This window comes from Myotis lucifugus, unplaced genomic scaffold (genome assembly GCF_000147115.1).
Source record: "Myotis lucifugus unplaced genomic scaffold, Myoluc2.0 scaffold_329, whole genome shotgun sequence".
NCBI lineage: Eukaryota > Metazoa > Chordata > Mammalia > Chiroptera > Vespertilionidae > Myotis > Myotis lucifugus.
In genome coordinates, this window is record NW_005871377.1 from 873,034 (window position 1) to 884,938 (window position 11,905).

An 11,905-nucleotide genomic window follows, 5' to 3' on the forward strand; every position below is an offset into this window, starting at 1 on the left:
CCCCCGCCCGGGGAACTGTTCGGAAGCACAGACGGTGTTAAGAGTTTCCGAAGGGAACCTCTTCGGGGGGTTGGGGCGCCCCCGGGCCTCCAACCCAGGCCGCCCCCTCAAAAATTACTCCCCTCTTCAAATGGGCCCCCTTCAAGCGACAAACCAGCAACCTAAGCCAAAGAGAAAGAAATTGAGGAGCTCAAGTTCGAGAAAAACCCCGTTCCCCAAGTGTAATCGGCGTTCGGGCCCCCGGTGCGCATGCCCGGGGCCGGGGGCTGTGGGGGGTTCAGGGATCCCGGGGTTGGGGGTAAGGAGGGCGGCCAGCAGCGAAGGAGAGCCTCCGGGGCCGGGTCCCGAGGAGCCAGGCCCGCAGACACGTGGGGTCGGAGGGCAGGGTGAAAGGGCAGCCTCCCGAGGGGGCGGGAGGGGGGCGGGCAGGGAAGGTTGCAGGCGCCAAAGGGTTAATTTAAAATGACAGCGCCAGGCTGGTGGGAAAGATGCTTGGAGTGGGGAAGGAAGAGCTGGTTTGCGAGCGGTTGGAAATGCCGTGGTGGGGTGCACCCGTGGCGGCTTTGTGGCCGGGGTGGCAGGAAAGGGCCGCCGCGTTAGAAAGGCAGGTCCTGGAGGAGAGGGACGCGGCAGCTGTTGCTCCCCGCACGGCTGCAGCATCTCTGGGCAGGAGCGTGGTCGGCCCGCTCACCGGCAGAGGGGGTTCACCGTGGAACCCTGTTTCCGTTTTCGTAAATGATAGCAAGAGAATGACTGCTTTCGAGTTCAGTTGTTTTGTTTTTTTTAAATTGGAATCTGTTCTAAAACCTGACCCACTGAGCGGCTCCCTTGGATAAGAATGGTGTTTAGCCCTGGCTGGTGTGGCTCAGTGGATGGAGCGTCAGCCTGCGGACTGAAGGGTCCCAGGTTGGTTCTGGTCAAGGGCACATGCCCAGGTTGCCGGCTCGATCCCCAGTAGGGAAGGTGCGGGAGGCAGCCAGTCAATGATTCTCTCTCATCATTGATGTTTCTGTCACTCTTTCCCTCTCCCTTCCTCTCTGAAATTAATAAAGATATATTTTTTTAAAAAAGAATGGTGCTTAGAGGCTGGAAGGTGTTAAGGCAGCAGGGGAAAGTGAGCTTATTAAGTGTGTTACATAGACCCCTCCACCCCCCACCCCCAAATCTCTATATTTTAGAATCTTAAGGTAGCAGGGAAGTCATTTATTATTTATTTGTACTTCTGAGCTGCCTTAAGTTATTATTTATTTGTACTTCTGAGCTGCCTTAAGGGCACCTTATGTGCTGAAACATATTCCTTCTGTGCTAGCATACCTTGCAGCTGCCTAAAAATAAACATGGTTTCTACAATTGTGTTAAGGTTGCAGCAGTCCCTGCTCTCTCTCTCTCTCTCTCTCTCTCTCTCTCTCTCTCTCTCTCTCTCTGCCAAGGGCTGAGCAAGGGAGCAGAGGGCTATTCATTGTGTTTGCTTTCCAAATGAATTGCATTAGGCAGCGGCTGTTGTATTGAAGGATGCATTCTGCAAGGTGGAAGGGGAGCTGGGGTAGATTTCATGAAAACACCTCATGGTGTTGATTTGTGGAAGTTACTCAACATGGAGGTGGCACTGCTCAGCGACTGTACTGCAGTCTAGGGGTGTGATGGTACCGTAATTACAACACACCATACCCCTACATTGGAGGGGGAGCAGGAGAAGAAATCAAGGAAATGTCACCCACAAACCATGGTTAGGTAATGTTCAGGCTGCGAGTCAAAACAGAAGGGGATGAGATGAACTCTGGTGACGGGGGCTCTGCTGGTTGTGGAGGTTTCTCTCAGTTCCGGAGGTAATGGCCTCTTTGCAGATGTTCCTAGGCAGGAAAAGTGAGGTGAGTTAAGGATAGAGGGTCAGTCTGAACTTGGCATTCGCTGCTGCTGTTGTGTATTGCAGTCTTAGTGTTGTTTAAGCTTGTTTCTCTTTTTCCAGTTGTTGTTTGGCTTCTACTGAAATCTGTGTACAGCTGAGTAGATGTCACGGAGGCAACATCAATATCACTGTCTCTAACCTAAATAAAATTCTTATTTATAGGGTATAAGTAGCACAGTTGGCACCTTTTCTCAGAACATTTTAATGTGATGTTTTCAGTGATAATAGACTTCCATTTTCTATTTGATTCTGTAGTTCTCCCTTTAGAGTTACAAGACCACTTTTAGTCAATATTCAGATAAATAGGTGTCATTTTCTTCTGTTGTCAAGTGCAAAGCAGCAAAGCAGTGTGCATATTTCATCATTGATAGGATTTATGGGTAATACTTTCTATTTCAATTCTTCCAAATGTTCATTGTTTAGATGACACCCATCCACCCAACCAGACCCCTTTCAAATAACACTGCAATCCCTATTGGCACTGTGACTGTGTGAGCTTTTAATTCCTTCTCAATGCACTCTTTGGACTTTGCCCTTGCGTATAGCGTCTTGGAGTGGAAGTAGAGAGGATAGGATTTGGAGAACCCTAGGGCCTCCTAAAAGAACCTAAGGTTAATTCTGGAAACTACCAAGCTGACTTGGAGCCACATGGTTAGCCGTCGCAGAGACCATGCCATTTAAAAGGCATGTTGTGGCCCCTCCCAATGAAGAGGATCTTCTTTCAGAAGAATGAACTACAAATTCCCCCACGTCCCTACCCAGCTAGGTTAGCCCCTAAAATTAAGCAATGTAATGTTCCTTGTCTTCTCTCGTGTGTTTAAGGAAAACTATTTAGATTAATGTCTGCCTGTTAAAAATAAGTTGGATTGCTGTGGTCCATGGAAAGAGGTGGAAGACCAGTTGGATTCCTACGTGGCCTAAGTACCTGCATTTAATTTTTTGTGTATTAAGTCTGCATTTTGCCACTCTCTTTTAGCTCCTTGCTCGGATTGAACGTATGGAAAGGCGGATGCAGCTGGTAAAGAAGGATAACGAGAAAGAAAGGCATAAGCTGTTTCAGGGCTATGAAACTGAAGAGAGAGAGGAAGCGGAGCTCTCTGAGAAAATTAAACTGGAGTGCCAGCCAGAGCTTTCTGAGACGTCCCAGACTCTGCCTCCCAAGCCTTTCTCATGTGGGCGGAGTGGAAAGGGACACAAAAGGTGTGCTTAACTTCGTTATGCTGTCTGGACATGATGAGGACATTTACTCCCCGTGACTGGCAGTAGGGGATTGGGACTTATAAATTAGCTTTACTACAACCACATTCTGAATTATGAGGTCTTGTGTGTGGAGAAAGTATCTTGAGACATTTTTGTGCAGGCTATAAAAGTCGGTTAGGAACATTTTGGTCACAGTAGTAATTACAGAATGCAGAGTACATCATAAAGAGAATGGACAACAAATGTGACAGCTGAGTTTCTTAAAGAAAACTATAGCAGTTCACTTCAAGTCAGGAAGTGTTAAACTCCTTCATTGTGTTAGGTATTGGTGGATATAAAAAAATAAGATCCAAAAAAAAGTAAGATCTAACTGTCCTTAGACTCAAAGAGATTAGCTGAAAGCATGGCATAAATTTTAAAAACTAAGAATTCGACTGCAATAAAATATGCAGATAGACAACAGTAAGATGAACTAAGTTTTCTAAGATTCAGGGATAGTAAAGATTATTTTGAGTTAAGTAGGAGATGGATCTTGAAAAAGAAGTATAGACTTTAGGTTGCTAAAAAGAAACGGAGATGGCATTCTAGGAATGTGGGGTAGTGGGGGAGCAGGGTAGTGGTAGGAGAAAGAGAGCCAGCAGATAGCAAGAAAAAAGAAATAGAGATTGTAACTATCGTAGTATAGGATTAGGGGGGTGGGAGGAGAAATAAGAGATTGGTCTTTGGTTGACAGTAATGAAATAAGCCACAGGGTAGTGGCACCTAATATTAGCTGAAGGGTCTTGAATAAAATAGGGACCTTTTTAGTTTTAGTAGGCAATAGAATGCTATAGAAGTTTTTAAGCATGTAAATTCATTTGTTCAATAAACATTTACAAAGGGTCTATTATATATACTGTTAAGCATGAGATTATTCCTGCTTATGACTGCCAAATGAACCTAGATATTTAGATACCTGAATACAAGCTAGTTCTCTTACCCCAAAATGAAATCAAATCAGATTTTATCCAAGAGTCAATGAATTGTATTATGTTTTCTCCCCTATCTAATAGGAAATCCCCATTTGGAAGTACAGAAAGAAAGATTCCTGTTAAAAAGCTGGCTCCTGAATTTTCAAAAGTCAAAACAAAAACTCCTAAGCACTCTCCCATTAAAGAGGAACCCTGTGGTTCCTTATCTGAAACTGTTTGTAAGCGTGAATTGAGGAGCCAAGAAACTCCAGAAAAGACCCGGTCTTCAGTGGACACCCCGCCAAGACTCACCACTCCCCAGAAGGGACCCAGCACCCATCCCAAGGAGAAAGCCTTCTCAAGTGAGATCGAAGATTTGCCGTACCTTTCCACCACAGAAATGTATTTGTGTCGTTGGCACCAGCCTCCCCCATCACCGTTACCATTACGGGAATCCTCTCCAAAGAAGGAGGAGACTGTAGCAAGTAAGGCATAGAGAACACTTGCTCTTATACCCTAGTGGTGGCGGTCAAGCTAACAAGTGTGAAAATGCCCTTGGCATTTTTTAAAAAGTGCAATCAATAAAGCAGAGTTCTGTCAAGAATGAGTAAGTTAACAGCCAGAGACAGACACTGTGCAGGCATTGCAAATAGATGGAATTACAGCAAAATGTGCTCAATGTATTTGCCTGCTTACAACACTGGGAGATGTGTTTGCCAGTAAGTTGCTCATCACAAGAGCACCAGACTTGGGGGTGTAATCTCCGGCAACTTGCATGCCCTCTGAAAGAAGGGTTTTCTGTGCTGTGAAATGCATAGAACTTATACTTTGCTATGCACGACTGTTCCTGCAATTGATATTGTGTGAAACCTGGGAGGGTGGTCTTTGGGTGTTCTCAGGGGCCAATGGTAATTTTTGGGTTGGGGAGCCAGCTTGGGGTGGGGAATTTCACCTGGGCCTCCGCTCTTTAACTATATAAACATTTATCTGTATCTCTATGTCCCGGTCTGGGGGGCAGGAGGAATCTATAAAAGACCAACAGTCTTACTTTATCTTACTATACTTCACAAAGGTTCTAAATGTGAAGAGTTTACTTGGATTGCAGTAGCCCATTGGTTGTTCATATATTTAAATAAAATGGTCTACAAACTATTTTTCAAACAATAAGGACTATCTTGGGATATCTGAGCTGCTTGGGAGGGTGTGGGGTGTGGGACCTTGGTCTTCATTCCCTTTTTTCTTTATGGCTTCCACACAGAGATACTCCCCTATCTCCTACATCAATCAGTAACTGCAATGTGCCTTCAATTGTGTAATGTTAGTCTGTGACAGTCACTGTGGGTGCTCCGGGTGATGGTCGGGGAGGCCTTCTTGAATAGAGCTGCAGCCCCGAGTTTCTACCACTGTGTCTTGCCCCAGCAGGGATGGGGATGGGAATCCATTCCAATAAGATAAGAGCATTCTCCAGGCTTTGTCAGGCTGTTCTGGTTACCAAATTAAGTGGGGAAGATAGATTACTCTTCTTAATTATCTAAAATTCATTAGGCCTCACATTTGAGTACATGAAATAGACCAGGATCCTGACCTAGGTTTAGGTTTTTTGTTGGTTCAGTCAGTTGAACAGGTTCATCCTTAAGTTAACCTTCTTGCTGTCATGGCAATACTGTGTAACAAGAGAAACGGTGAAGCAACTTCCCATCCGGGATTGGGAAATAGCTTGGTCCAGAGCTGTTCTATGTGACTGGCTGTTTTTGAAAACCGTATCTGCCCTAGTACAGAACATGTGAAGCACCTCTGAGATTGTGGGCATAGCAGGCAGTACAGAAGGAGTCTGATTGGGGGGGTGGGGGGATCCCAGTCCTTTGAGGAGCCTGAGTTGTGAATAACATGTGAATCCTTATTCTTGATGCCCTATCTCAAGAGGAAGTCTCAATGGCTTGTTCTAAGGAAGCCAAAGTCTTTGTGCATGTTGTTCAGGCTGGACCAGCAAGGTAGTTTGTGTGGAGGGAGGAGGGAGCTGTTTAAGAAGACTACATATGTAAGTTTTGAGAACACTGATCTTTTATTTGAAAAATAGGGTCAACTTTTACTCACCTGCCATGTTCTGAGTTTAAGGTTTGATATCCTTGGCCATCAACTGTTGCAGGGAAACCACCCTAAATAATGAAGAAAAGAAGTCGTCTCAGTGTAAAAAAAAAAGTGGTGGGCTTATTTTCTTTTCTTTTGTCTGTTGTTCCCTCTTCCCCTCCCCCAGAGAGAAATTCTCAAAAGAACAACTCAAAAAAACCAAATGGCTTCCTAGTGAGAACGTCAGTGATGCTCCTTTCCTCCATTTTGGGTATGGGCTTTTTTTCTTTTTACACTGAGATGATTCTTCTTTCCTGCATTATTTAGGGTGTCTGATGCCATCAAGTGTTGCAGGAGAAACTTCAGTCTTGGCTGGTGAGTAGAATAGGAATTGTGCCGGCTGGGCCTGGGGGGGCTGGGGGGCGGGATGGTGGATGGTTGGGAGCTGCGTTCCCCATCAGCTGGATGTGGGAGAGTGAGACTCCTTGGTGTATGATTACACTATAGACTTCAAAATGACTACAAATTTCAGTTGTTTTTCAGGAACTGCAATAGCATCCATTATATGAATTGTCAGGTATTGGCTTAGGGTTTTTTTGTGATCCTGTGTTTGGCAGACTGCAATGGCATTTTAGGTTTTTTATACCATAGCGAGGACACTGAATATGGCTTCAGGTGAGGCCATAGAATGGATTCCTATCACTTGGTAACTTTGTCTAACTGGGGAGAGACCTCTTGTCCTAGTGAATAGGAGGAGGGTTGTGTGATCTTGGATTTAAGAGTGGTTCCACCCCTCCTCCCTTTCTTTTTCTTTTTCTCTTTTTTTTCTCTAGTTCCTTCTTGGAGGGACCACTCAGTAGAGCCTCTAAGGGACCCAAATCCTTCAGACCTTTTGGAGGTAGGTACCCAAGACCTGTCAGTGGAAGGTAGTGAGAGACAGAGTAGAAATAGGAGTGTAATGTGAATATGTCATAATAACTGTATGGATGGGCTAAATAAAACCTTAAAGCCAGAAGGTTCCTTGAGAGATTATCCACTCCAACTCTTGGTGTATAGGTGAGAAAACTGAGGTCCAGGGTGGTGAAATAATTCAGCTAGGGCGTGTTCAAAGCTAGAGTTCATGTTAAGTAGAAAAGTTAGCATGAACCACCACTCAGCAACAAAATTATATATTCCAAACTCATTTGATTCTTAAAAGTTTGATATTTATTTTAAACTCTGATTCTTATCAAGTAAGGGGGATTTATGACTGTCTCATGAGTTGCTTTAGTTTAATGTGACTTCCACTTTGGAAAGTTATGGAAATGACTTTGAAATTTGGAGATTCCACAAGGTTGGGGATAGGGGAAGGAGAATGTGTTTTATTGATTCTGTTACCAGGAGGTTCCCATAATATCCATAGAACTCACAGACTCAGGTGGGACCTGAAGGTGAAAGATTTTACCTTCTTGGAAGCTGGAAGTGAATTAGTATATGTGCGTCACATGGTGATAAAAAGCTTATCAAATTCTGTTCTTTACACAGAACCTAGATGACAGTGTGTTTTCAAAGCGGCATGCAAAACTGGAGCTGGATGAAAAGAGAAGGAAAAGGTGAGGCTAGAGATGTTCATCCTGGGAACAACTGAGCCCTAGGACCCTGACACCTCTCTCATCCATGCTGTGGAGAGTCCTGGGTCTCCTAACACTCTTAAATTACTGGCTTCCCAGTTGGTTGAGTATCTTTGTTTGAAGTGGTAGTTGTAGGTAAAATGTTTGGCTTCTTTTTCTTCGGGTGTGCCCTTTCTCAGTTCCACTCTCTGTTGAACATCAGCACATGATTTGAACTGCTAGACCTAAACAGTGTTCTGTAACCAGGCAGGCAGTTCTCTGGAAAAAAAATACAATCCTCCACCCTATCCCGCTACCCCCAATCAAGAGTCAGCAAAGATCTTCCTAGCATCTGGATTGTGTGAGTTGCTTTTATAGAGAAGGTTTTCAGTAATGTTGGGTTTGTTTGTTTTGTTTGTCTGGTTTGTTTTTCCCAGATGGGATATTCAGAGGATCAGGGAACAAAGAATTTTACAGCGACTGCAGCTCAGAATGTATAAAAAGAAAGGAATTCAGGAATCTGAGCCTGAGGTTACCTCATTTTTCCCTGAGCCAGATGATGGTAAGTTTTGTCTATCTTAAAAAGTAGATGTTTTTTTAAAGAAGAAATAAGGGCACAAGGCTCCAGGTTACAACTTGTTCTGAATGAATGAACAGTATGTTGGAGCAGGTATAGTTGACAGACCTTTCTCATCTACATCACTAACAAGGTTGCATTTGGCTTTCTTCCATAGTTGAAAGTTTGATGATTACTCCCTTCTTGCCTGTTGTAGCATTTGGACGACCATTACCAAAATTAACTCCACAGTAAGTATAAAGGGTTCTTTTTCCCTCCCCTCTCAGGTAGCTGGTACTTCACCTCCCTTTCAGACTGTATGAAAACCTGGATATAAGTGGAACGGGTAGGTTAGGGGTTAGCCATGGTTCTTTGACAGAAGTGAGACTACCTGGGCAACTAGCTTTTGCAGTGATAAGATTCCCAAGCCCAGAAATAGGATTTTTAAGTTGGAAATAGATTATTCAATCACTTTGAGGCAGGAAAGACATTCTAAAGTTGGGACTTTGGAGTCAGGGCTAGGAGTGGTGAGGGACATTGTGTGTGGTTTTTTTTCAGAGTTATTCTCATGTCCACACTGATGCCCTCTAGTCTTAGACGTTGATTTCTTTATCCTTTTTGCCAGGAATTTTGAGCTGCCCTGGTTGGATGAGCGTAGCCGATGCAGGTTGGAGATCCAGAAGAAGCAAACACCTCACCGGACGTGTAGGAAATAACTGTGCTGGCAAGAACCTTCTGTCTTCAGATAGTTGTAGCGTGCCATTCCCAGAGAGTGGCAGAGACCTGTATATGTGACCTGTGTCCTCATGTATGTTATTCACTGATAATGCCCTTCCATACTCCCTTGATCTTGGTTTTGTTTTCATCATTCTGATTTCACAAAAACTCTTTCATTGGGCTAATTGTGAGTTATAGAAGGTGATTGGGATATCTTTTCCTCTTTTGGGGAAATGAGCTCTCAATCTAAATCTCTAGGGTGGCAGATTTGGAAGCTTGCAGGGTCTGCTTCTATACATTTGCCTATGTTAATGGGGTAAAAGGGCTCTTTCATTACACTTGTGGAAATAAAGCATCCCCTGCCGTTAGATCTGTGCTGCATGGCACTCTTCTTGCCCTAGTATACCCTTCCATGTAGTTTGAGTATAGTGGTTTTTACCCTAAAACAAAACAAAACAAAAAAACCCAACACCATGAGCTTAAGGACCAGATGAGGAATTATTGAAGTGATGAAGCAAGTCATCTTCACAGGGTAGAAGTGTTTGGAGAGTTTGTAGATAAATATCTGAAAAGACAGTTCTCTTAAAACTACTCTGTGATATAGCCATGTGGGAAAGGATGTTTGGCTGTGATTTTTCTTTTTTTTGAGTTAATGGGTAACTGAATTTTTCCCCCCACCCCTCAAAAAATAAAATCTTTGGAAAACAGAATGGGGATGGTTACTTTTGGACAAGTTATGGCTCTAAACGAAAGCAGTTGACATTTGGGGATGGCATGCCAGAACCTGTATAGATGTCCTTGTGTCACATCACTTCTCAAGTATCCCTTTGTTGGGCTTTATCCTTTTAGCTGAGCTCTTGGTGGTGGGATAGAAATTTAGGGAGGGTGGGGGGTGTATATGGAAATATGTGCTTCCTTTGGCTCGCAAATGTCTACATCTTTAAACAAACAGGTGTACCTATTCACTTTGTAAAAACTGATTTGTATGTGTACCATCTTGGTCCACCACCACCACCACACCCCTTTTGTTAAAAAATGTCAGCCCAGCACTCCAGGCCACTTTAGTCTCAGTGTAAGATCCCTGTAACTATCTGGAAGGAAAATAGAGCCGAGACCTCTGGTCTTCAATATATAGGAATTGCCTTTCTTTAGTCTTCAGGACTACCGTGTGAAAACAAGTAGGGGCCTAATCTCCCAGAAGATAGGGACTTTCATCCTTGAAGAGAGTATGTCCCCAGATTATTAGCACTTTTAGAGGAGAAGCCAAGGTATGTAGGGTGTGTGGCCGGCCCATCAGTGGAGCATGAGAGAATGGGATACCAATGTGGGAAGAAAAGTTAAGTTCCTCAGGGGCCTCCCACTGCTAGAGCTTTTTGTGAGATGTTAATCTGTGCTCCCTGGGTTTTACTTTTAAAATAATTATTCCGGCAGCACATGGAGTATTCTTGGATGATCTTGCTGCTCTTATTTCTCGTGTGTGTGTGTGTGTGTGTGTGTGTGTGTGTGTGTGTGTGTGTGTGTGGCTTTGGGTTTTCATTTGTAACTCCATCTGCTTAGGACAAGGGAACCTGCTATGAACTTCATTGCAAGAATGTAGAGAGAAATAGGACTTATTCCACTAGGGGCTCTCGTCTCACACCTTGAGAAGAGGAAGGGGCTTTCCAGAGAAACGGCCAGGTTTTCTTTGTTCTCCATCATTTTAACATGGCAAGCTGTTTGGTTTTCCGACTCTGACCTATGTTATGTTTCTTTATAATGTGCCCAAGAAGAAAAAAGACCAGTTAGTGTCTTTACTTTGTTCCTCGATTCCTCGCAGTTTCTTCTTGATTTTCAGCATTTTTATTGGATTCCTAATTTGGATATGAGTTAGCAAATTAATCTTTTGTTTGTGCCCTACCCAAGGGACTCCCCAGATTCTGAACTTGAGCTAGACGAAGAGGAATCCATGAGGTGCTATCTGGCCAGACTTAAGTGGATTCTATTTCCTTGGTTCTCCCTCTACCTAGAACCTCTTATTTTATTGTCCCCTCTTTTAGATCAATTCTCCTTTGATTTGGAGATATTGAGGTTTGTTGAGAAGGATTTTGGAGAGTAGATTAGCAAAGTTCCAAGAGTGAAATTACAGTGTGTTAAGAGTGTGGGGGGAAAATTCATCTTATTTTTTCCCTACATGGAGTACAACACTGTGAAATTCAGTCTTCAACTGAAGGCCCTGCAGTTCTCCTAAAACATAGATCTTTGTTTCTTTCTTTAACAAAGTTTAAGCTAGTGTTAATAAATTAAAAAGAGAAATTGCTTGTCTGTCCACTTCAGCTTTGTTTTAAGCCCATTTCATATTGTTGTCTGTGTTGTAATTCATACTTTTGATACCATTTCTGATGTGTAAAATTGGTTGTCTTGTAAATATCTTATAAAGAGTTCAATTGTAAATAAACTATTGTGGCTGTTAATTTTTGAACTTCTGCTTCAATTTATTTTATTGGGAAGCATTAAACAATTCTGTTTGTAGATTTTATTTATTTTAATATATTTTATTGATTTCAGAAAGGAAGAGAGAAACATCAATGATGAGACTCATTGATCAGCTGCCTCCTGCATGCCCCCCACTGGGTATCTATCGCACAACCAGGGCCTGTGCCCTGACCGGGATGCAATCAAACCGTGACCTCCTGGTTCATAGGTTGATGCTCAACCACTAAGCCACGCTGGCCAAGCTTTTTTTTTTTTTTTTTTTAAACATTAAATCATACATCCTCCATTTTGAACTAGGGCAGTTGGTTTTTGGAACTGGATTTACAAGTTGTCACACTTGGCAACTTGTTTAAACAGTTGAGATCTGTTTGGACCCTGGTTCTATCTCTGAAGGCATCGAGAATGCCTTCTAGTTTCATATTGCCTGTAACTCTGATAAGCATCAGGA

At 43.3% G+C, this 11,905-nt stretch overlaps 1 protein-coding gene across 3 annotated transcripts in view; it reads left to right on the top strand.

The window, feature by feature from the left end:
- The window catches only part of MSL1 (male specific lethal 1 homolog), a 13,443-nt gene extending 2,008 nt beyond the window's left edge, over positions 1–11,435 (top strand). The window contains exons 2-10 of one of the 3 annotated variants that reach the window (XM_006100820.3): positions 32–34; positions 2,883–3,106; positions 4,159–4,541; positions 6,451–6,498; positions 6,957–7,021; positions 7,648–7,715; positions 8,150–8,274; positions 8,447–8,519; positions 8,894–11,435. In XM_006100820.3, the coding sequence (XP_006100882.1) occupies positions 2,904–3,106; positions 4,159–4,541; positions 6,451–6,498; positions 6,957–7,021; positions 7,648–7,715; positions 8,150–8,274; positions 8,447–8,519; positions 8,894–8,984 (1,056 nt within the window). In that variant the 5' untranslated portion in view covers positions 32–34; positions 2,883–2,903 and the 3' untranslated portion in view covers positions 8,985–11,435. Of the gene's footprint in view, positions 1–31; positions 35–2,882; positions 3,107–4,158; positions 4,542–6,450; positions 6,499–6,956; positions 7,022–7,647; positions 7,716–7,979; positions 8,112–8,149; positions 8,275–8,446; positions 8,520–8,893 lie in introns of those variants that run through there. The other 2 variants (XM_023764390.1, XM_023764391.1) reach the window with 2 other exon arrangements.
- The last annotated feature ends 470 nt before the right edge of the window (positions 11,436–11,905 follow it).